Genomic DNA, 22,856 nt, shown 5'->3' with positions numbered 1-22,856 from the left:
CACTACTACTACCACTACTACTAGGAGAACGTGTAAATAAATAACTAACTAGGTCAGAATTATTATTATTATTATTATTATTATTAACGTTGAGAATATTTAAAAACGGCCTCATGTAAATACGCATAAACATTTTTTTTTTTTTTTTCGTAGAGAGAAACCATTTTCAACAATTTTATCTTTATTTGCAAAATTGATTCGAACAAACAATTAATTATTTTTTTCTTTCGAACGTGTCACGAGTCAATCGCGAGTCATTAACTCCCTCTCTTCCCCTTCTTCTGCCACGACCTAATATGCTCTGCTGCTCTGAAGTGTTAACACTCACACGCACACGAATTTCAAAAGAGGAAAAAAAAAAAATGAAAATAATAATAATAATAATACAAAATAATAATAATAAAAACAATAATAATAATAAAAATAATAATAATAATAGTAAAAAAGTTTTAAAAAATTTTTTTTTTTTTTTTTTTTTTTTTTAATTCACGATGTAGGCGAACTGGAATAAAATCGAATTTCGATATCTCGATGTCCGTTATGAGACGTCACGATTTCCGTCGATACTTCCAAACACTGATTTCCGTAACTCGTTTTCTTTTTGTTCGTTTTTTCCGGGTCCGAATCGATTTTTTCAATCGTTTCCCAACTACCGCTGAACATTTTATCACCACTCCAGTGATGATCCTTGGTGATCCCAGACTGGGGGGAGGAAGAAGAAGAAGAAGAACAAGAAGAAAAAGAATCGCTGAACGAGTGAGACCTCAGCGGAAGTTCCTTCGAAACCTTCGAGAAAATGAAATCTTGATCATCTCTTCTCGCAACATCCGATATGGGTTCACTCCAACTCCTTCTCAAAACCAATTCCGAATGTGGAAACGGGTGAAAGGTTTTGTTCGCGCGGTACGGTGGGGTCAACAACAAAGCGGATAAATTTTCCGTTTCTTTGAAAAATATATTTGTGGGCGCGTTCCATATTCCGGAAGGATCGCAGTAGTGACACTGACACGACGACGGCAAACAACCGTAAGAAGGCAAATCGCTTTCGGTAACGTCTTCGAAAGCGTGATGAAGTTTCGGACCGTGGGATTCATCCTCCATATTTTTTTTTCCTCCATCATCCGTTTGAGATCCATTTATTATTGTAGTTTTGGTATTATCACATTTTTTCGGTGTGTAGTTTTTACCCACGTCTACAACCGCGACAGGTTCGGATCGAGTCTTCGCGCACGACGACGACGACGACGACGTCGAATTTTTTATTTTATCTCCCCCATTTTCCTCGTAACTCTCCGACGATGGAATCGAGGGTTTCCTATCCTTTTTCCGCCTTTTCCTAGGTTTGATTATTCGCGGGAGACAATTTTCCGACTGTCCCGAACCCGAACTTTCGTCACTGGCCACGCTCAAACAATCACTCGTTGTTCCTGCATTTCTGTGCGCGACGTTATCCTTGAATTTATTCGAACGTCTCACGACGACTACCTCCCCACCGTCTCGCGTTTGATTCCCTCTGTTTTGATTCTTGTAACCGCATCTTCCCGATAATATGAGCGGAGCTCCCTGAGTGTGAATTGCCAAACGCGACAGGGGTATTCGCAATGTCGAATCGTCCTCCGTCGCGATTTTACGCGTGCGGTCTTGATAGTGTAAATTTTTCTTTTTCCCGTCGTCGACGGAAATGAGTGGTATTCCCGTCCAACCAGCCGCTCCGTAGCGATTCGTCAAATTGTTGTTTCTCGATGGGCAATGGGGTAAAATGTTGGGGGGAACGGAATATCCCTGTCTTCCACCGCTGCCGCCGCCGCCGCCGCCGTGACGATGATGATACACATCGCCACCGTTGCAAGAATTTTGATTTCCTCTCTGCAACCCTATTTTACCACCATCTTGTTTTCGTCCCTTACCATTGTTTCGAGAATTGTTGACTCTCGCAAACGACGATATCAAATTACTACCGATGTAATGTTCCACTTCCAAATTACCCTGCGAAGCAGGGCTCATTGTATTATAATTTAAATCCGCATATATGATTTACTACCCGATATTTTTCCTTTGACGAACACTAAATGTCTAAAATTCATTCTTCCACACGCACACACTTTTTTCAAACGTCATTCACCGTACACGACGATGTTGCTGCCACTTCTGCTACTGCTGCTGCTCGTCTTTTGTAAAAATAATTAATTTTAATAAACTTTCCGAACGCGATTTTTATTTTTTTTATCAGTATCATAAAAAAAATTACCGTAAATAAATAAATAAATTAATTAATTAATAATTTTCCTTAATTTAACTCGACGTCATTTAAATAAATTTAAAAAAATCGTTCTTCGGAAAAAAAAAAAAAAATTTCACTCGAACGAACGACGATATTTTTCCCAACGTTAATTTTACTCGACCGAGTCCGCGTTTAACGTCGTTCCGACTCGCGACTGACTGACTGACTGACTAACTGACTAACAAACAAACTAACAAACAAACTGAACCAAATGAAACACCTGACGATCCCCGGCTACCTGAGCAACTCTTTCCCTCTCTCTCTCTCTCTCTCTCTCCCCCTCTCTCTCTTTCTCTCTCTCACTCTTATATTTTATTACACACGCTCCCTACTCCAAATCCGAATGGGCAACTTTCCATGTTAACTCTTCGTACAACGATCATTTTCGGCTTCGTATAAAATGAGAATCATCAGTTTGCTCGTGTGATTCGTCGATACGAGTATAAACCGTAAAAGTATTTTTTTTTTTTTTTCGTCTAACAATAATAATAACAATAATAACTCGTGTCATTATAAAACGAAATCGTTTTCCCTAAACGCATATCTTTCCCCTCCTCTCCTCTCCCCTCCCCTCCCCCTTCCCGCCGTTAAATACGAAAACAAATTCGAAATAATGATGATGATGATGATGAGTAACCTCGTAACACCGAAACCGTGTGTATAGAAAATACTACCAACGAAAAGGAGATTTGGTGAAAGTGGAGACATAATTCCACGGAGCATAATCGGAGCAATGAATTTCAATTGCCGGTGGCGGCTTTCTACGTAATTATTTCACGTGAGAGAGAGAAAAGGAGAGAGAGAGAGAGAGAGAGAGAGAGAGAGAGAGAGAGAGAGAGAGAGATTCGAATAAGTCCAAAAACGTTTTCTCTACAAAACCAAGTTAGAGTTAGTCACTCTCGAGTAAATTAATAAATAAGATGAGATGAGAAGAGAGAGGAAGGAACAAACGCCGACCGTTCGTATTTACAAAACTACGGAGAAAAAACAACGACAAACGACAAACAACAAACAACCCACCTTTCTTACGTGATCTATCACACACACATACAAACATTGAGTACAAAAAATTTTAAATTTAATTTCGAGCGTTCGTTTTTTTTTTTTTTTGCGTTATCGAAGAGAAAATAAATGCCACGAAATCTTTAAAGTTCAAATTATTTCTTTTGCCACGTACCTAGGAAATTTTTCGACGTACCTTCCTCTCCTTATCTCGTAAGAAAATCGCAAAAAAAAAAAAAAAACCTTTCACATTGTGTTGTAACGAACTCAATAAACGGGGGGCTTACGATCGTCGAACGCGAAATCATCCACCATCGAGATATTCGATTTTCGATTTTTTTACAATTTTATCATCATCATCATCATCATCATCATCATCATCATCATCATTATTATTATTATTCGAATCCATTACGTAGATAACAAAGAAAAAGAAAAACATTTCTCTCCAAGATGTGTAAATCGATTTTTTTAACGAAAATCCAAAAAAAAAAAATCGATTTATAACAGTAAATTTAACGTGTGAAATAAAACAGGGTTACCAACTCGTGACATTTACTTCGATTTCACATTAATAATAATAATAATAATAAAAAATTGGTAATAATAAAAATAATAATAATAATAATAATAATAAAACAAATTAGACGTCGATATGATTCAGAAATGTTATTATAGAAAAAAAAAAAAAAATGGATGAATGATGATTAATTTATATATAAAAGTAGAATAATAATAAAAAATGTTTTTTTTTTTTTTTCGTTTAACTTTTCCAAAAAAATCGTTCGTGATGATGACGATGATGATGATGATGATGATGGTGATGACGTAAAAGATGATGATGATGATGATGCTCGCGATAATTACGGCGACGAACGAAATAAATAATTACATTGTTATCGTTATTTTCTATTTAAATTTAACACAAACGACCAATAGAGATAGAGGGGGAGGGGGAGGGGAAGGGGGGGAGGAGGGGGAGGTATCTTTTGTTTTCTTTTCGACAAAATCGATACGGTACGGATACTTCTTCGACCGTAAAAGTTTTTTTTTTTTTTTACCGAAGGCGAAAATGACCCGTATTTGAAACCAAGCGTAAATTTTTTTCCATGTAACGTTTAACGACAATAACGAGCCTCGTATTGCTATTCTCCCTATTCGCCCTCCCCTCACCCCTTTCGCCCCCAACAAATAATAATGATAATAATAAATAGGATTACGAAAAGAGAAAATAATTCACATGATGCATGTGCATAATTTCCCCCCCGTCTGATACCAACCGTAAAAAAAAAAAAAAAAAAAAAAAATATATAAAATTTTAATCTTACGGAATAGAAAAGAAAATGACTTGCAAGTTCGTCGCTTCAAAAAATAATAATAATAATAATAATAATAATAATAATAATAATAATAATAATAATAATAATAATAATAATAATAATAATGATGATGATGATGATGATGATGATGATGATAATAAACTCGGTGCATTTTTAATTAACACAAAAAAAACTTTTAGTTTCGATTTCCAAGGCAAACTTTAAAAAAAGTAGAATTTTCGAAATGAATTTTTTTTAAAGTATTTTTACAAGAGATGCTCATCAAACTATTCAAAACCTAGAAAAGAGAGAGAGGAAGAGAGAGAGAGAGAGAGAGAGAGAGAGAGAGAAATTACTCCGAGTGCATCGAGACGTGAAAAAATATCGAGCGATTAACGTGAATTGATAAAGCAAAAAAAAAAAAAAAAAACTGAACAAAAATGAAAGGAGGGATCCATTTAAAAAAAAAAAAAAAAAAAAAAAAATGGATTCCAAATCTTTTAAATAAATATATAACTTTCCCTTTAAATCGTTGCGACAATTATTTTTAAACAAAGAACAAGAAAATAATAATAATAATAAAAGTAAAAGTCAGTCCCCCGAATGAAATTTTCACTCGAAATATCATCACTTAAAAGAAAAATTTCCCTCATCGACACGTTCATCTACTTCCACGAATCTGCCTCCATCTTCCTTCGACTACGTCAACAATAACAACAACAACAACAACAAATCAATTTGGCAACACTGAACAGATTTTTTCACCCTCGAAAAGAGATCGCTGCGGTAAACTTGCGCGTATTTTTTCCCTCTTTTTTGTTTACGTTTTCTTCTTCCCCGACGGATGCACGAATCAGAAATAATAATAATAATAATAATGACAACAACTATTCTCACAACCTCATTTACTTATTTATTTATTTTTTAATGACGTAGATAAAAAAAAAAACGAATAATAAAAATGTCTGCGAAAACATGTGTCGTCCGACCGTTTATTTACGACCGTATTACTTTTCGACAGTGAAAAAAAAAAAAAAAAAACGATGATAATGATGATGATGATAATTGAAAAAAAAAAAAAAATGTTTTAAATAAATAATAATAATAATAATAAGCCCTTGATAACGACGAAAAATTCGGCAGGAGAGAGTATACCCGAATAAGGAAATTAAGGGGTAAACAAACTTGCGGGTGACAAACGTCGTCACCGTCATGACAACCACCGCCCCTGCACCACCACCACCACCACCACTATCGACACGATCATACGTTCATATTTCAAAGGATCGGGGAAGCAGACAACCCCGAAACGAACAAGACAGAAACGATGAAAAGAAAAAGAAGGAAAAAATGAAATTTTACTTACATACTCTTCGAATTGTAAAACGGTCCTCCATCCATTTCCGCCGACACGAAGATTTCTTTTTGCATAAAATATAAATAAATTCACTCACCTGAAACGAAAAAAAGCAAAAAATTAATAAATAAATAAATAAAATAAATTTTTTTTTTTTCTGAAATAATTTTGAATTAGTAAAAAAAAAAAAAAAAAAAATTAAGATTCGCCGCCATGTTTTTTTCCGCCGCGTGAGAAAAAACTTTTTTTTTTTTTTTTTTTTATTCAATTTCAAGTAAATACAATATTCTGGTGCCACGTTAACGTAATAACTTAAGTGAAATATTTTCGTTATTTTTCAAATCGAATATTTAAATAAATTATTTTTAATAATTTTTTTTTGTCTTGTGAAATATTTTATATACGCATTCGACGAAATTCAATTATGAATATTATTATTATTATTATTATTATTATTATTATCTCATTCGAGTTTTACACAATATCTAAATTAAAAAATAATAATAATAATAATATAAGTAAGAAATTTCGTTTTGCTTTGACGTCACGGAAAAAAAAAATTTAAAGTTCCGTAATGCGAAATCTCTTAGACGGGGGGTTCATTTAAACGAGTCGTTTGGATGTGTCTCTGCCGCAAGGTAGCGTGGCCGAGTGGTCTAAGGCGCTGGTTTTAGGCACCAGTCCGAAAGGGCGTGGGTTCGAATCCCACCGCTGCCATGAAACTCTTTTTTTTTTTTTTTTTCCTCTTTTCTTTTTTCCAACGTTTTTCCATTTAGGAAAACGGCGGGTGAAAATTTTTTCGAGAACATGCGAATTTTTTTTTTTTTACAATTAAAAATTTTTTAAGTGAATCAGTTTCAACAATTCAACAAACATTGATCGTGAGATCAAACAACAACAACAACAACAACAACAAATATGACGTCAAGAAAAAAAAAAAAAAAAAAAGAAAGTTTTTTTACAATCGAATCGAACGCAAACGTTAAACCGAAAAATTAAATTAAATAAAATAAATAATAATAATAATAATAAAATGGCAAAAGCGCGAATCGAAAATCCGACTAAAATAATAATAATAATAATCTTCGAAAACGATTTTACTTTTCTTTTTTTTTCTTTTTTTTTTTTTTTTTTTTTTTTTCATAACATTTAATAACAAACACGACCCGTTTTGGGTCGAAAAAGAAAGTAAGCCTCGCTTGCATTTTTAAACTTTCTTGGCGCCATATTAAAAATTTAAAAAACTCAAACGAAATAATAATAATAATAATAATAATAATAATAATAATAATAATAATAATAATAGTGATAAAGCCTATTCTTATCTTGTAATCAAAACCCGACATAATTTCGGATGATGATGATGATGATAATGATGATGAGCGGCGATTTTAATAATTTTTAGTTTTTCTTTACCTCTTAGATTATCCAACATGTAGGTTAGTAGTTTTTGCGTTCCGTTCGGTTCGCCATAGAGAGCCAAAACGTCTTTATTCAGAGGATTTCCGTGCAACCCCAGAACGTGCAGATGAAAAAGTTTTCCGAGTTCGTACGGAAGCACGCGGAGATAATTGTTATTCAATAATAACTCCCTGAAACAAAAAGAAAAAAGAAAAACATTAGAAAAAAAAAAGAAAAAAAACCTTTCACCCCCCACCATTCATTCCTACGCCCCTCACTCACCCCCCAACCTTTAGATTTCTCCATTTATCACGTTGTATTCATTTTGTCTCTTATCACGACAGGTTTAAACTTTCCCTCTTTCCCTTCCCTCTTTCTTTTGAAAACAACTTTTCCTTATTGGGTCACACACACACACACACACACGTTTATAACACCAAGAAACCCCCCCCCCCAATTTTCTTTGACATTTACAACATTAGTCAACAGCCTTCAAATCACACATTTTACAATTTATTATTAAAAATATTCACTTTCAAATTTTTCCTTTTTCCTTTTTTTCTTTAATTAATTTTATTTTGGGGAACCCATAAATTCGGTTTCTTTTAAACTTTTGAATAGTTTTCTGGAAAATCGATGTGAATAACTTTTTAAAAACTTTTTCTGTACAATTAATACGTAATGTAAAAAAAATTTAAGGTACGTTTAATTTTCTCTCTCTCTCTCTCTCTCTTTGCTGTAATTAATGACTTGTTTGTGTGTGTGTGTGCGTGTGCGTATCTTCCTTCTTTTTTTTTTCTTTTTCCCCACTAATTTGTTTAAACTCGAATGTGTGATCGAATTTTCCTCTCCTCAATATATACCCCTCTCTATCTCACTCTCTCTCTCTCTCTTTTTTTATGTGTTAATGGGTCTGTTTCTATCCAAGAATCCACATCTTTTAGGAAAATTTTTTTTTCTATTACCACTACTTACTAAAAGAAAGAAAAGAAATGATAATAATAATAATAATTTTTCGATTATTACGTTTCACATTTGATATTACGTAATTTTTCGACCCGAAACCCGACTTCGTTAACCTGCGGACCGACCCCCCCGTGGAATCGGGTCATCGGTATCCGCGTTTCATAATAATAATTCATTTAAATAATTATTTATTTATAAAAAAACTCTCTCTCTCTCTCTCACACACACACACACACACTCTATCTCTCTCTGTTTCACTCACTCACCTGAGGTAGATGAGCTCGCCCAACTCTGCGGGTAAACTACGTAATTTGTTATTAGATAAATCGAGAGTTCGCAAATTGGTCAGCTTGGCAATGTCGCCGGGGAGACGAGAAAGGCAATTGTCATTCAGGTACAAAGATGTGAGGAACGAAAGTTGCCACAAATTTGAACTTAGGTTCCTAATCGATCCTGTTATCTCCAACTCTTGCCAAAATGACTTTTTACCAGCAGCCACATCATCAGCCGACATAAAAGTGTGACTTCGTCTCGCATTATTGACCTCGTACTTTTCTTTATAATTCCGTGACATCTTTGAACCTGTAACAAAAAAATAATAATAATAATGATCAATTTTTTCTCTCTTGCTCTCTCACTCTCTCACCCACTCTCTCTTTTTCTCTTTTTTTTCTAAACACCGGAAACGATGGCTTCGTTACGTGAAATAATAATTAAATAACACAAACATCCCCTTATGACCTTATTAACCTTTCCCCCAAATTAAAACCTAAACTAAAACCTGATGATGATGAATTTTCTCTCTCTCTCTCTCTCTCTCTCTTTTTTTCAAAGATTGTTTTGGACATTATGCACCACTAAACCAATTACAAATGTGTATCTACAATAAATCAATGGGACAATAGTTCGAATACTCACATTTAAAAAATTGTATTAAACATTCGAAAGTGATAGTTTTTCCTTTTGGGGGAGAAAGGGGGGGGGGGGGGGTAAACCAAAATTTCATATTTATTTCCAAAGGAAACAATACTGAAAAATCGATTGATTAATTTTTAATTATAAAAATTTATGTAAAATAATAATAATAATAATAACTCTGACAACATATCGACTGCGACTTTTACTCGACTACAATTTCTCCGATTCATAATAACTGTAAATTATATTATTCGCACTAATTTCTATGATTCATTATTTACAGCTAGAAAAAGACTATCAATTTGTCAATGTTATTATAATATAACAAAATATATGACTTAATTTCGCATTGAGAATATTTCGAGTAAATGTTATTCATTCGACATGAGGATAACCCCTTTAATTTTTTTAAAAAAATAAAAAAAAACTAAACTACTCAATCTGTTGTGCTTGAATTTAATTCATCTTTCATGTAAATAATATTACAAAAATTTAAACACAGATTGCAATTCGGTAAAATGTTTGCGAAAATGGTGGAAAAAAAATGAAATTCCTTTCGGCATGTCAAGAACCATTTATGATGAGTAATCGAAATGATTGATGAATGAATCAATTTAACCTGAATAAAACCACCGAATTGTAATAATTTCCTATCCATAATAATAATAATAATAATAATAATAATAATAATAATAATAATAATAATAATAAAAAGGGGGTTAATTAATAAAAATAAATCAATTTAAATTGGAGTTGATATCATTAGCACTACTACTACTACTGTGTCCACTGGATTGTTTTTAACATAAATGTTTTTAAAATGATAATAATAATAATAAAATGCTATAAACAAATAATAAAATATGACGTAAGATTTGAAATAAAAATTTTTTTAGGCGAGCATAAATGTAAACGCAAAAAGAAGAAGATGGAGAAAAGAAAAAAAAAAATCAAAACAAAGCCATTTCATTCACCTTAAGCTCGTACGGTAAGTTCATGACAGTAACCTCACCTAATTAAAACATTTTTTACGTGTAAAAAAAAAAACGTTTTTTTTTAATAATAATAATAATAATAATAATACTATTTAAAATAAAAATTCATATGGTAAACTTACAGAATCGGGATAATGGGTACAAAATAAGTTCCGATGATGGAAAACACAGTGAATGTAGTAAGGCTTTTCAAGCCACGGGTCATATCACTCAGGTTCTCTATTAAACAAGCTTTCGAATAAACGAAATTTTTCTTTTTGTTTTTTTTTTTTTTGTTGCACACACGCACCATTCATTTATTAATCATTTTATTTATTAATAATAATAATTTTCCTTACCTTCATCTACCAAAATGATGTGTAGCAGTTAAAATTATTGAAAAATATTGTTAATTTTTCGGTAAACAAAATACTGACAAAAAAATTCGCTCACGCCGCCATAGATACTTTGCGCAAGCGCACTGCCGCCGTTATAAAACTGTTTTTACAATGCCTCCGCGATAATTCATTTTTTTCTTACGCTACCGTCTGTGAAATTTTCGAAACGTAATTAACGATTTTCTTATTTGTTCCTTCCTAAAAAAAAAAAAACAAAAAACGTTAAACGACAAAATTAATAAAAACTAAATAATAATAATAATAATAATAGTAATAATAATTTAAAGGTAACAAAATTCTAATTTATTTTAATAATAATAATAATAATAAACAATTGTTAATTTTTTTTTTTAAATTATTTTCAAATATAAAAATATAATTGTACTTGAAAAAAACACTAAATCGACATGTAAGAGAAAAACCGTTAAAACTTATTCAATTACCATCAATGTTTTCATTTTTTCTCTTTGTTTTATACTCTGGACGCCATCTTACATTTATGATTTATAAAAATATCTATTTAATTAATTAATTAATTAATTATCATCCATCTTGATATTGCACGTAAATGGGGGGAAACGATTCCTTCTAAAAAATTATGACAACAAAATTTAAAAAGGAAAAAAGGCGAACGGGGGGGGGGGAATTAAAAATTTCATTTATGACTCGACACCCACACCGGAGGTGACACGAAAACCGTTTCCGCTCTCCCGATTGTTATTTTCTCATCCGTCACGTTCGATACGTTGTACAATAATTTTAAATCGTCAATGGCTTTCTCTTCCATTTGAGTATATTCCAATGATTTGGATTTCATTCTCGCCACTTGATTCCTTTCGTTTCTTTCCGCGGCCATTATCGCGGAAAAACTAGAAAGCGGTGATGAAGGCATTTGCCACGTCGTGCTCGACGACGTCAATATGGATCCTCTGGAAAAAAAAAAAAAAATAAAAAATAAAAAATAAAACGTTCAAGTTTTCCACGAGCGTGAGAACCAGCGCATCACACTCACTCACTACTCACCCGGGCGATTTCAATGATTGATATTCGTTTTTAATTATGTCCGCCATTGAATCCGTTTCTAATTTCGACACGTCCCAAACGCATTTTAACGCACTCTCTGGAGATTTTTCAGGTATTTTTACCATTTCGTTCATCGATTCCATTGCCAACTTTTTCCTTTGTTTCTGTGATAATTTTACGAAATTCATCATGTTTATCTTGATGGGACTGCAAAACAAAAAGAAAAAAAAATTTTAACGTAACAAAACGATGACGTAAACAACAACAACAACAACAACAACAAAAAACCTAAAATACCTTTTCGGACTGAGATTGTTAGTCGTTGTTTGTTGTCTTTCGGTGGGAGAAAAATTCAACGATGGAAATTCTTTTTCGAACGAGTCGCTTAAAATCAAAACGTTTTTCTCGGAATCGTTAAAACTATTCGTTCTCGTGACGGTGGACGATGGAGGAGATGTTTGATGATGTCTATCGGCAGCGACCTTAGGCACGGTAATAGGTACGGTCGTCGATTTTGGTGGAATGGATATCGGTGGCGTCGTTGTCGTCGACGGAGGAGTTTTCGATGGTGACGTCGATGATTTCGTACCTTTCATCTTGTTCTGTTTCGAACTGTGACTCGTGACCTGCAAAACGACGTTTTTCCATTTTTATCGACCGTTTCGACACATCCGTTGAAGATTAACAACACCGACCTTGATCCAAGTTTCCTCGTCGTTTGTTTTCTTTTCCTTGACGCTTTCGACAAACGTTTCCACGTGTTTACACGTGGATAGTTTCGATTCCTCACCGACGATCGAATCCGATACGAATCTTTCCGATTCGCTTTTCGTCTTTTTCCTCTGCACTTTTTCCCTCGACGATTTTTTCCATTCGACCGTTTTTAATTTTTTAATTTCTTTTTCGAAGTTTTCGAAGGAAACAGGTTCGGTCGCGTGTATTTTTTCAACGAAATCCTCGGCGGGTTCTTCGTCCTCGGTCGTCACAATGTTTCTCCTCGTCATGCACGGCAACCAATTCCGATAATATTCCGTTAATTCATTCAAAATGGAATCGTCCAAAATTTCAAGGCCTCTTTATCCGCAAACAACGAAACAATAAAAAAATTTTCAAAAAACGACAACGCCGGAATTATTATTATCATCATCATTATACCTGGATTCATCAATCGTACCTGGATTCTAATATTTCCGTCAGGTTCAAACAAATATATTCCATCGAACATCGTTTCAATTGATTCGCGTTGAACGTCACGCTCGTTTGCAACATGTCGACGACGTTTTTCAAATTCAAACATTTTTGCAATTTGTCTTCGGCTACGCGTCTCAAACCGTTGCAAAAAATTTGATCTGACGTCACGAGGACTTGATGTAAAAAATTCGTATCCGAAGATTCGAGAAGGTTCGACGACGGTTCGTTTTCGTACAGGTAATCGAAAAGAATTTCCAATATGGCGCTCGGTATTGGAAGATTGATGGGCGTTTTCTGATACGACTAAGGGGATAAAAAAACGACCATTAAAATCGCGATGAATGGGGGGGAGGGGGGGGGAAATCGATTATTATTTTCAATCAATCAATCAATCAATCAAAACTCACCTCTAACCAACCTTTGTTAATCAAACAATTGAAATATTCCGATCTCGCGACTAAAACGCATTTGTGACCTTTGACGATTTTACCATCTTCGGTTTTAAAACTGACGTCCGAAATATTTGCGAAATTATTCCGTTGAAACGTCGGCCATTTCGACGCATCCATTTTTCGATTTTTATTCTTACAAATGTAACCGTTATCGTAAAACAAACAATCTAATTTTTCGATTAAATCCGCGAGGGAGAATATTTTTGCGGCGTCTTTGAGAAATCCGAGAGGATTTAAATTTTTATTCCTACTATTCATTTTCGACGGACTGTTTTTCTTATTCCAAGATGACCGTTTGTAGAATTCGAATGCTGACATTTCTTCGGGATTCGTTGACGTCTCCATGTTGAAATCATCGCCGCCATCACCATTTTCTTCGTCTTCTCCTCTCGCTGCGTTCGGTGGTAAATCAATGCTTCAAAAATAAAACAATGATAATAATAATAATAATAATGGAAACTTGACAGCAACATTTCCAAATATATTTAAATCCATACCTGATTGGACAAATTCCAGGATGTAACAAATCGCAATCACCCGTGTAAATGTACGACAGAATTCTTTCGAATATTTTCGGTTTTATTTTTTCTATCACGACGACGACGACGACAACCTGTTTCCCATCGATTTTTTTCGAATTCTTATTAATAATATTTTTCATGACTTCGCAATGGCTTACTATGAAACGATGTGCCGGAAATCGAACATTTTCAACCTGAAATAACGGGGGGGGGAGGGGGGGAAAGAAAATTAACTTTAATTAAAATCGACATGAAATATTCGAATGTATACGTATAGAAATATACCTCGAAAACAACATCGTGAAGAGTATCGGATTCGGATGTGGTATTTAAAAATATTTTCATATTTTCTCTCATTTCTCCCACGGGTTCCAATTTAACCGTCGACAAACATTTTTTCGGACTCGTTTGTATGACGGAAAAATTTTCCCCTTGTACATCGGATGCTACGGTTACGGCTCGGTGTATGAATGGAATCCTTTCCAATTTCAATACGTAATTGCAGGGAGAATTTTGTTCCGGAGAATTTGCTGAAATGCGACGAAAAACGAACAAATTTGAAACGTGAGTAAAATTTCCCCATTGGGAAAAGCAAGCACGGAAATGGATTTGAGAGATTACGTTTATTTTTTTTTATTTTGACGTCACCGAAAAAAGCTTCACCGTCTTTTGTCGCCAACATAATTGATGTCGTGTTGAGAAATATGTCGGTTATGCAAATATTACGACGTAACGACAGAGTGCAAACGACGAATAATTGATGACATTCACGCCAGAAATAAATTTTATCGTCTTCGCAAAGCATCGCCACTTTTATTTCATCCATTTTTTTCTCTTGCGGGTAATTCAAATGACTTTCATTTTCTCCTCGTTCTCCGATAATGCAAACTTTTTTACACGGTTGCCTAAAACGTAAAATATATAAATAACGATGAGATGATGTAATTAATTCGTGACGTTTTAAATATACTTTTGTATACTCACTCGAATCGAAATTTTTTAAATTTGTAATTTTGAAATATGTACGCGTTTTGATCGTAAATAACTATCATGGCACCGTCGCAAGTCGCCACGTGAAGGATTTCCTTACGTCGATTCGATTCCACCGACGATGGCGGATCTTGAACGCCGAATTTTTTTAAAAGTTTCGGAAACGGTTCGTTTGATTTTAAATCGCCCAACTGTCCCGTATTCGAACCGCATGCATACAACTGAAAAGTATTTTTTTGTCACAAAAATTTTGTGTGCGAGATAATAAATTCAATTAAAATATTTTACAATAAAGTATTACCATGTATTTACTCCAAAAAATTGAATAACATTTCGATGCGCTTATCCCAATGATTTTAATTCCTTTGAGAGTATCAATGAGTTTGGGTGAAGGCACTTCTTTAAAAGATGGATCATGACCCAATTGTTGGTGATCGTTTAAACCGAATGACCAAACAGAGTGATTTTCCATCAGCAAAAGAGAATGATTTAAACCGATGCTTATGCTCTTACATGGATTGTTGGCACGATTGCCAACTTTAAGAATTGTAGGAACCAAACTTGTAGATTCATCTCCCAAACCTAATCTTCCACGTGAATTCAAACCGCAAACCCATACTTTTCCATCTTCCTCTAGAAAAAGTGAGTGAAATTTGCTCATGCATACCTTTACAAAAAATGATTTAAAAAAATTTAAAAAAAAAAAAAAAAAACAAAAAATTATGTTTAAATTATCAAAATAAATAAATAAAAAAATGTAAAAGTGTAATTTAACACTAACTTGCTTAATGGATATGTTTTTTTTGAAAAAAGTACCAAGAGGAGTCGGAACAGGTTTCGAATTATTGTGTCCTATTCCAAGATTAAAACTAGTGTTTGTGCCCCAAACATAAATTTCATAAGAAGGATTCGATGATGTGTTGTTATAAGTAATCGATTGTTTATCTTTCATAACATGATCCAATGGAGTTAAATCGTCGAGATCTTTTTCTTGCAAATTAGCTCCAGACTGTTACAGTATAATCAAATTCTTTTCATTATTATTATTATTATTATTATTCTTTATACCAAACTAAAAAATTATGCAGGTTAAAAAGAGATATCATTACCTGCACTAACCTAACTGCACAATTGATTTGACCATAAAACAAACTGCGATGAAGAGCGGTGAATCCAGATTCCAGATCTTTAAAATTTACATCGACATTCGGATGACTTAATAAAAACAAAAGAAGTTTCAATCTTCCTCTGGATGCTGCAACATGAACAATGGTACGTCCGTGTAAATCTACTGCTTCAGCATATTTAATGCAACACCACTTTAGATAGGCAGCTATTTTTTCATCAGATAGTCTGGCTCTTGTTACAACCGCCGTCAGGTGAGATGAATGATTTTTACCCGTGCACCTGAAGTAACATTCGTGAACCACTCCGCCACCGCTATCCTTGGAAGTTGCCATCTAAAAGATAATTGCAAAGTCCCCTGCTGCTGCTGTTGTTGATTTTCATATAAGTGGGGAAAAAAAATTGGCAAGTCGTTAATGACTTAAGCCATTTCTCTCTTTTAAATCTAATACATCATGAAAATTGCATTGTCGTAATCAAAAATAGCAACCGAAATTAATATAACCGTCGGGGAACCACATTTTTAAAAAACAAAATTTTTCCGACCGAAATAACTCCATCGATACTTAAATTATTGCGTTTTTCTAATGACACGTAAAAGTAATTTCATTATCCGCTTTTTTTTTCTTTCTTTCTTTTTTTTTTTTTTTTTTTTTGCAATAGTTGGCAATGCAAAGTTCAACTGACGGTTACGTGAAACATTAAACTGTACTTCATTTCGATTCAAAATAATATTTAAATTCTCCTGTTTCTTTTTGTTGCTATTTTTTCTTTTTTAATCAGAATCATCACCAACGAAAATATTAACGAATCGTAAATCTAAAAGAATAATAAATAAGTATTCGGTAATTATTACAGACAAAAAAAAAACATTAAAACATTAAAAATTAACCTCAATTCCATACAAAAATTAAACATTCATTTAACAAATAAGTATATATATGTATATTAAATATGAATGAATGGTTTTTATTTAAATCTTTCAGTAAAAGTGAATTTCAGGGGTTTGGTTGGAAATGAAACAGTGGAAACGGTTGCTTTTATATCATCGTACATGTAATCGATGGTAAAATGTCTGAAAACATTTATAGCACAAATCCATATTGAAAGCTCTGCCAACTTTCTCGGCATGCCATCATCGAAATAATTGCAAAGAGGAAAACATGTAAACGGATGATTCATTCCTTGTTCGAGCCAACGTTCTGGTAAAAATTCTTCTGGCTCTTCGAAATTATCTTCTTTCATGCATTCAACTTGATTCGTCATTAATATCATTGTTCCTCTCGGGATTTGAAAATTACTCAAACTTACATTTTTAGAAATTATTCTTAAATAAATGGGTAAGGGCATTTTTAATCTCAGACTTTCCTTAAGGCAAGCTTGCATGTATTTGAACGAACTCAAATGTTCATATTCCAACCTGGTGTATTTTTCAGGTAGAATTTTCCTTATCTCGCTCCAAACTTCAACTTGGACTCGAGGATTTGTCGATATGTGATAAAACAAAAACCCTAATGCAGAACTCATCGTGTTCATGCCGATCAAAAGCATGTCGAGTATTCTTGAAACAACATCGTTGGGAGACAGCTTTTCTTGCAGTAGGTAATTTTCGACTGTCGAACAACAAAGGCTCCCACAATTATTTTTATTTTTAATTATGTTCAATTGAACTTGTGCCACATATTCTGAAATGACACTCTCCAAAACTTTACATGCGGCTCCGAGTGAGTACAAAGATGTCGTGTTCATGAATCTCCAATATTGAAAACCGTTTTCTAATTTGTAAAGATTTGTCGTAGCTTCGTTTAACGAATAAAAAAGTTGAGATGTTTTCGATGACAAACTTCCACCGATGTGTACGTCATTTTCAAAAAAACTAACGGATTTGTTAAATATGATAGAACACAAACATTCCAAACTCCATTTGTTTAATTCTTTTAAAAAATTTCCAGGTACTTCATTTTGACTGTTGCGTATTATTTTTATTCTGTTTATTAATTTTTCCGTCGCCTCGTCGAAATAATCGTAATATTTTTCCTTACTTTCCACAGGGATTTCCGTTATTGAATTTCTAACGGTTTCCCATTCGTCTGATAAGTGAAAAACGGGAGGAGGAGAATTTTTATATTTTTTCAAACGGCGACATTTATCAACGGATTCCAAATATGATGATGATGATGACGACGACGACGACGACGCGTCCAGATTATCATCCTGTTGGAAAACGCTCGACACGTGTTCCGGACGACTTATTATTATTATTTTCCCTCCTAAAATCTCAGGTAATTTTATTATGGGACCGTAGTATTTATACGGCGTAAATTTATTATTACTTTTCGTTATTATTCGGTATATTGTAGACACGATTATCTGTTGCGTCACTTGTTTTAACGTGGTACCCCGAAATTTAAAAAATAATTTCGGACCGGGTATGTTTTCGAATGGATCCGCCGACCAATATGATTCCGCTTGACTCGCACCCACCTGTACGTTATCCGCACCTTCGAGAACGTTCTCTTCTCTTTTCGTAAACAATCTCGGTATCCTTTTCGTTTGAGCTTTTATTTTTTCCGCGGCCAAACACTCCGCGGCCGCATCTTCATCTATCAACGGTATGTCCTGTAATTTTATTTGATTTTCGCTCAACTTCTTTGCATTTTCGAAACTTAAATTCTGCGGGAGTATCGTCGCACCGAATATATCCTTTTGCACTTTGGCGTGATGAACCATTTCCGTTTTGTATTTACCATCATCCAAACCATCTTTGACGATTTCGTTTGCTTTCACCAACGGCGGCAATGATTTACCATGTAAAAATCTACATTTATCGATTATCCTTAATTTTTTTTTCAATTTTAAAATTTTCAAACATTTAATTGTTGTACTCATGTGACGACGCACTCACTCTTCATACAAATTAATTATTATTATTATTATTATTATAAATTTTTTTTACACGGAATTCTCATCGCGAATTAAGTAAATTAAATGTTTTTTTTTTAATCGCACAATTTTAAATCACAATAACACGGTAAAGTCGACGCCATATTTAAAAAAAAATTTTTTTTTTTTTGTTTGTTTTTATAAAATTCCGGAATTTTATCACACGATATATATATATATATCAAAAAAAAAATTATCGACAGTCAAAATTTGAAATGATAGTTTTTTCGTCATAAAATCGAATAATAATAAGTAAAGCTCAATCTCAGAAGAAGGTAAAGGGCAAATGGAAACAGAAAGGATTGCATGGACAATATTTGAAGAGAGTGAACGCTTCGGATACTAATAAGAAGACCACGCATGATTGGCAACACTGTGGAAAGCTTAAGATTGAAACGGAAGCGTTTATTACAGCTGCTAAAGGCATGAATATCTGGAGAGGTACAATAAAACCTGTAAATATCTCCATTGGAGTATATGCCGAGAATATGGAATGGAAGGATTACCCAAGGAGTGATACAAACCCCGGTTACGACAGTGGGTTCATGCACGGTTCTGTACCATCAACAAATCCACACTGATAGAACTGTGCCAGCCAACAAACCGGATATCATACTGAGACACAATGCTAAAAGATGGTGCAAATTAATTGAAGTATCCGTACCGGCGGAAAAAGACACCAGACAGACCCAAAGAAGCGGGTAAAAGGTTCAAAAAGCCAGGATGTGAGAAGGAGTAAAAACAGGAACGATTCCGATCATCGTGGAAGCATCACCGGAAGCCATGATGCCACATTCAATAAAAGGAAATTTAAAGGAAGAAACCGTACAGGAAATGGCATTATGTGAAATGACCCACATTTTCCCGAAAAATACTCTATAAATAGCACCAACGAAATTCGGGCATTTATCCCTAAGGAATCGGGTCGGAACCTGAAATAACTCCGACAAATAAAAATCTTGCCGTGTTTAAAAATGAAACAACAATAATAATAATAATAATAAAAGTCGATCGATAAAATCGATTTAAAAATAAATATTAAAACTGCTAAAAAAAAAAAAAGGTTTTTGCTTGCTTTCGTTTTCGTCCGTAAAACCTGGTTTTAATCTGGCAAAACCACCAAAAAAAAATAAATAAATAAATTTTTCGCCCAAAGTGGAACGGCCATGTACAATCAATAACAAACGAGAAAAAAAAATCAAATTGGAATAAAACGATATCGATCGATCGATCGATCGATAACAAACGATTCGCCATTGTATCGAAATAAACTAAATTTTTTTTTTTTTTTTTTTTGAAATTTGATTTCAATTCGAATGTAATCAAAGATGATATTTAAACGAGTTTTCCTTTAAAAAAAACGTGGAGGCAAAAATTTATTCGAAAAAAAAAAAAGAAGAAAAAAATCGAATTAAAATTTTATCGACATTGTAATTTTATAATATTAAAACTTCCTGTCGAACGAGTATTTAACGATAAACCGGTCACTCAATAATAATAATAATAATAATAATAATTCGTTATTCTTTAATCGTTATTTAAAAAAAAAAAAAAAATTTAATTTTATCATTATTATCATCATCAAATACTTCAAATTACTCGAAAATTGGAGAACGTTAAAAAATCAAATTTCTTACTAAACCGGAAGTGAAACGTCAAACTCGATTTTTTTAAAAAAAAAAAAAAAAATTATCGATTAATTATGATTCGATTCGAATGGTTTTTATAATTCGACGCCATTGTTTTTTAACGATTTGACACCTGGTAAAAAATATCCGAGTTTTAAAATAATTTTTTTAAATCGATTTTTAATAATAATAATGATGATGATGATGATGATGATGACAAACGTAAACGAGGGGGAAAGTGCGTGGGGGGGGGGGGGGAGAAATGCGTTGGTGATGACGTTACGTAATAATTATTACGCATACGCCATCGGTAATTAAATTTTTTTTTTAACTTTCAAGTTCCGCAAATTTTCACTTTTTTAATTTTTTTTTTTTTTTTTCTACAGGTAACACAAAAATTAAACGAGTAGGCAGACACGCACGCGCACTCACGCACGCACACGCACGCATTCCCTTAAACGTTACGCCCCTTTCCGGATAAGAAATTATCAACAAAAAAAAAAAAAAGTTTCGTAAGTCAATTATTTATTTATTTATTTATAACGATAAAATGAACCCGCGAGGCGAGAAATATCAATTTCATTATTATTATTATTACGCCCCTGAATTATCGAAAGCAAAAAAAAGAGGGGGAGGGGGATGAGGAGGGGCAATAACACACCACCTCCTCCCCGTTAAATACGTTAATACGATCTCATTTTTACGCAATCAATCAATCAATCAATCTATCCATCTTACGTGTTTACCTTATGACCGATTAAATTTTAAATTATGACGTAATCGAGAAAGAGAGAGAGAGAGAGAGAGAGAGAGAGTACTTGGTCAAATCCGGGTATTCCCCCGATTTTATTATTATTATTATTATTATGGAATGACGACTCGTTACTAATTTTTATTTGTTTTCTTTGTTTTTTTTTTTTTTGCATAATGTTTGCTATTTTTCCTCCATTTTTTTCCCCGGGGGGAGGGGGGGGGAATTCGAAAAAAATAAACCTTGCGAGTACGTAATGATAATAATAATAATAATAATAACCAAATTTACGATTATTATTTACATATAGAAAGTATCATTGAACTCCAGACAAGGGGGGGAATCGTTTTACGGAAAAAAATATTAACCGGAAATGATTTTTTTTTTTTTGGGGGAGGACGGAAGGGCTAAACAACTTCCCTGAACTTGATTTGAGATTTAATTAAGTTTTGGATTATTTCAACATTATCTTTTCCGCGCCCCCTCCCCACTTCCCCTTTCCCTCCCCCCTCTCGATAATATAAGTTTGTTGACATCGTCGTCCTTAAATAAATTCCACAACATTGAAATTCCATAAGTAAAAACCGAGAAATACGTAACAATAATAATAATAATAAATAATTGAAAAATTCAATATAAAATTATGGCAAAAGTGCCACCATAATTCTAAACGATAATAATAATAATAATAATGATAATAATGATAAAACTTTAAACTCCGAGGACGAGGACTTTAATTTTATTATTATTATTATTATTATTATTATTATTATGAATTTAAAAACTTGGTTTTGCTAAATATTACAAAACCTTGACGTCTTTGCCTCGTCCAAAAAAAGAACAAACACATAATAATAATAATAATAATAATTAAAATGGACGGTAATTAAAAAATTTTACAAAAAAAAAAAAAAAAACAATTAAAAATTTACAATGTCAGGTACGCGCATCCGACAACAACGTACTTAAAACAAAAAGGGTGATTCCCCTACTTCCCCACCCCCTTTAATCCCACCCATTCACCCCCACCTCCCCCCGCCGGCATTGTTATTCGTTTGTAGGACGTTAATGTCGACAACTCGTCGTTTCTCGACGCTCCCACTTTTTTTTTTTTTATATTTTAATTAATTCATTTATTTACGTCATTTTCATATTTTTTGGGGAATCCCTCTCTTCCGCTCCCAAACAAAATAAAACAAAACAAAAGTTTCTGCCACGTTAATAAAACCAGAGTTCGTACCCGTCATTTTACAAGAGAACATGATCATAAAAAAATATTAATCTAATTACACGTAAAAAAAAAAAATAAATAAATAATTTTCACACTCATTCATTATTATCCTTTCCGCACATTAACAAAAGAAAAAGAATAATAATAATAATAATAACAATAACAATAATAATAATAATAATAATAATAATAATAATAATAATAATTAATTAGGTGAAACCAACAGCAACTTGACACGTTTGACCTAGTAAAAAACGATGGCGATATGTCTTTTAAAATTCCAATTGAGCGAGGACAGGGCCGTAATAATGTCCTTGACTTGGAACGAGTGGTGCCAGTTTTTTTTTTTTTTTTTTTTTTTTTTTACTTTTTTACTTTTTTTTTT

The 22,856-nt window shown here is 33.3% G+C and overlaps 4 protein-coding genes and 1 non-coding gene across 5 annotated transcripts; 1 reads left to right on the top strand and 4 right to left on the bottom strand.

Annotated features, from left to right (window-relative positions):
• Positions 1-486: 486 nt before the first annotated feature.
• On the bottom strand, positions 487-2,004 carry Phum_PHUM129570 (uncharacterized protein; the record flags this gene model as incomplete). The annotated part of the gene is made up of 2 exons (XM_002424416.1): positions 487-702; positions 787-2,004. 2 exons carry the CDS (start codon positions 2,002-2,004, stop codon positions 487-489), a joined length of 1,434 nt encoding a protein of 477 aa, XP_002424461.1.
• A 4,592-nt stretch (positions 2,005-6,596) lies between these two features.
• Phum_PHUM129560 lies at positions 6,597-6,676 on the top strand. Its single transcript has one exon. It is a non-coding gene; the product is annotated as a tRNA-Leu (tRNA).
• A 519-nt stretch (positions 6,677-7,195) lies between these two features.
• Phum_PHUM129550 (uncharacterized protein) lies at positions 7,196-9,474 on the bottom strand (the record flags this gene model as incomplete). The annotated part of the gene is made up of 5 exons (XM_002424415.1): positions 7,196-7,203; positions 7,376-7,551; positions 8,593-8,908; positions 9,182-9,206; positions 9,451-9,474. 5 exons carry the CDS (start codon positions 9,472-9,474, stop codon positions 7,196-7,198), a joined length of 549 nt encoding a protein of 182 aa, XP_002424460.1.
• Positions 9,475-12,289: 2,815 nt separating this feature from the next.
• Phum_PHUM129540 (uncharacterized protein) lies at positions 12,290-16,253 on the bottom strand (the record flags this gene model as incomplete). Its single annotated transcript, XM_002424414.1, has 10 exons — positions 12,290-12,713; positions 12,814-13,124; positions 13,238-13,550; positions 13,807-13,997; positions 14,089-14,333; positions 14,452-14,848; positions 14,877-15,014; positions 15,095-15,460; positions 15,575-15,802; positions 15,903-16,253. The coding sequence occupies 10 exons, from the start codon at positions 16,251-16,253 to the stop codon at positions 12,290-12,292; spliced, it is 2,964 nt and encodes a 987-aa protein (XP_002424459.1).
• A 634-nt stretch (positions 16,254-16,887) lies between these two features.
• On the bottom strand, positions 16,888-18,648 carry Phum_PHUM129530 (cytochrome P450, putative; the record flags this gene model as incomplete). Its single annotated transcript, XM_002424413.1, has 3 exons — positions 16,888-17,505; positions 17,590-18,008; positions 18,252-18,648. The coding sequence occupies 3 exons, from the start codon at positions 18,646-18,648 to the stop codon at positions 16,888-16,890; spliced, it is 1,434 nt and encodes a 477-aa protein (XP_002424458.1).
• Between the last annotated feature and the right edge of the window lie 4,208 nt (positions 18,649-22,856).

The sequence above is a fragment of the Pediculus humanus genome, genomic scaffold (assembly GCF_000006295.1).
Source record: "Pediculus humanus corporis 1103172107475 genomic scaffold, whole genome shotgun sequence".
Classification (NCBI taxonomy): domain Eukaryota; kingdom Metazoa; phylum Arthropoda; class Insecta; order Psocodea; family Pediculidae; genus Pediculus; species Pediculus humanus.
This window is presented reverse-complemented; position numbering and strand designations above follow the sequence as displayed.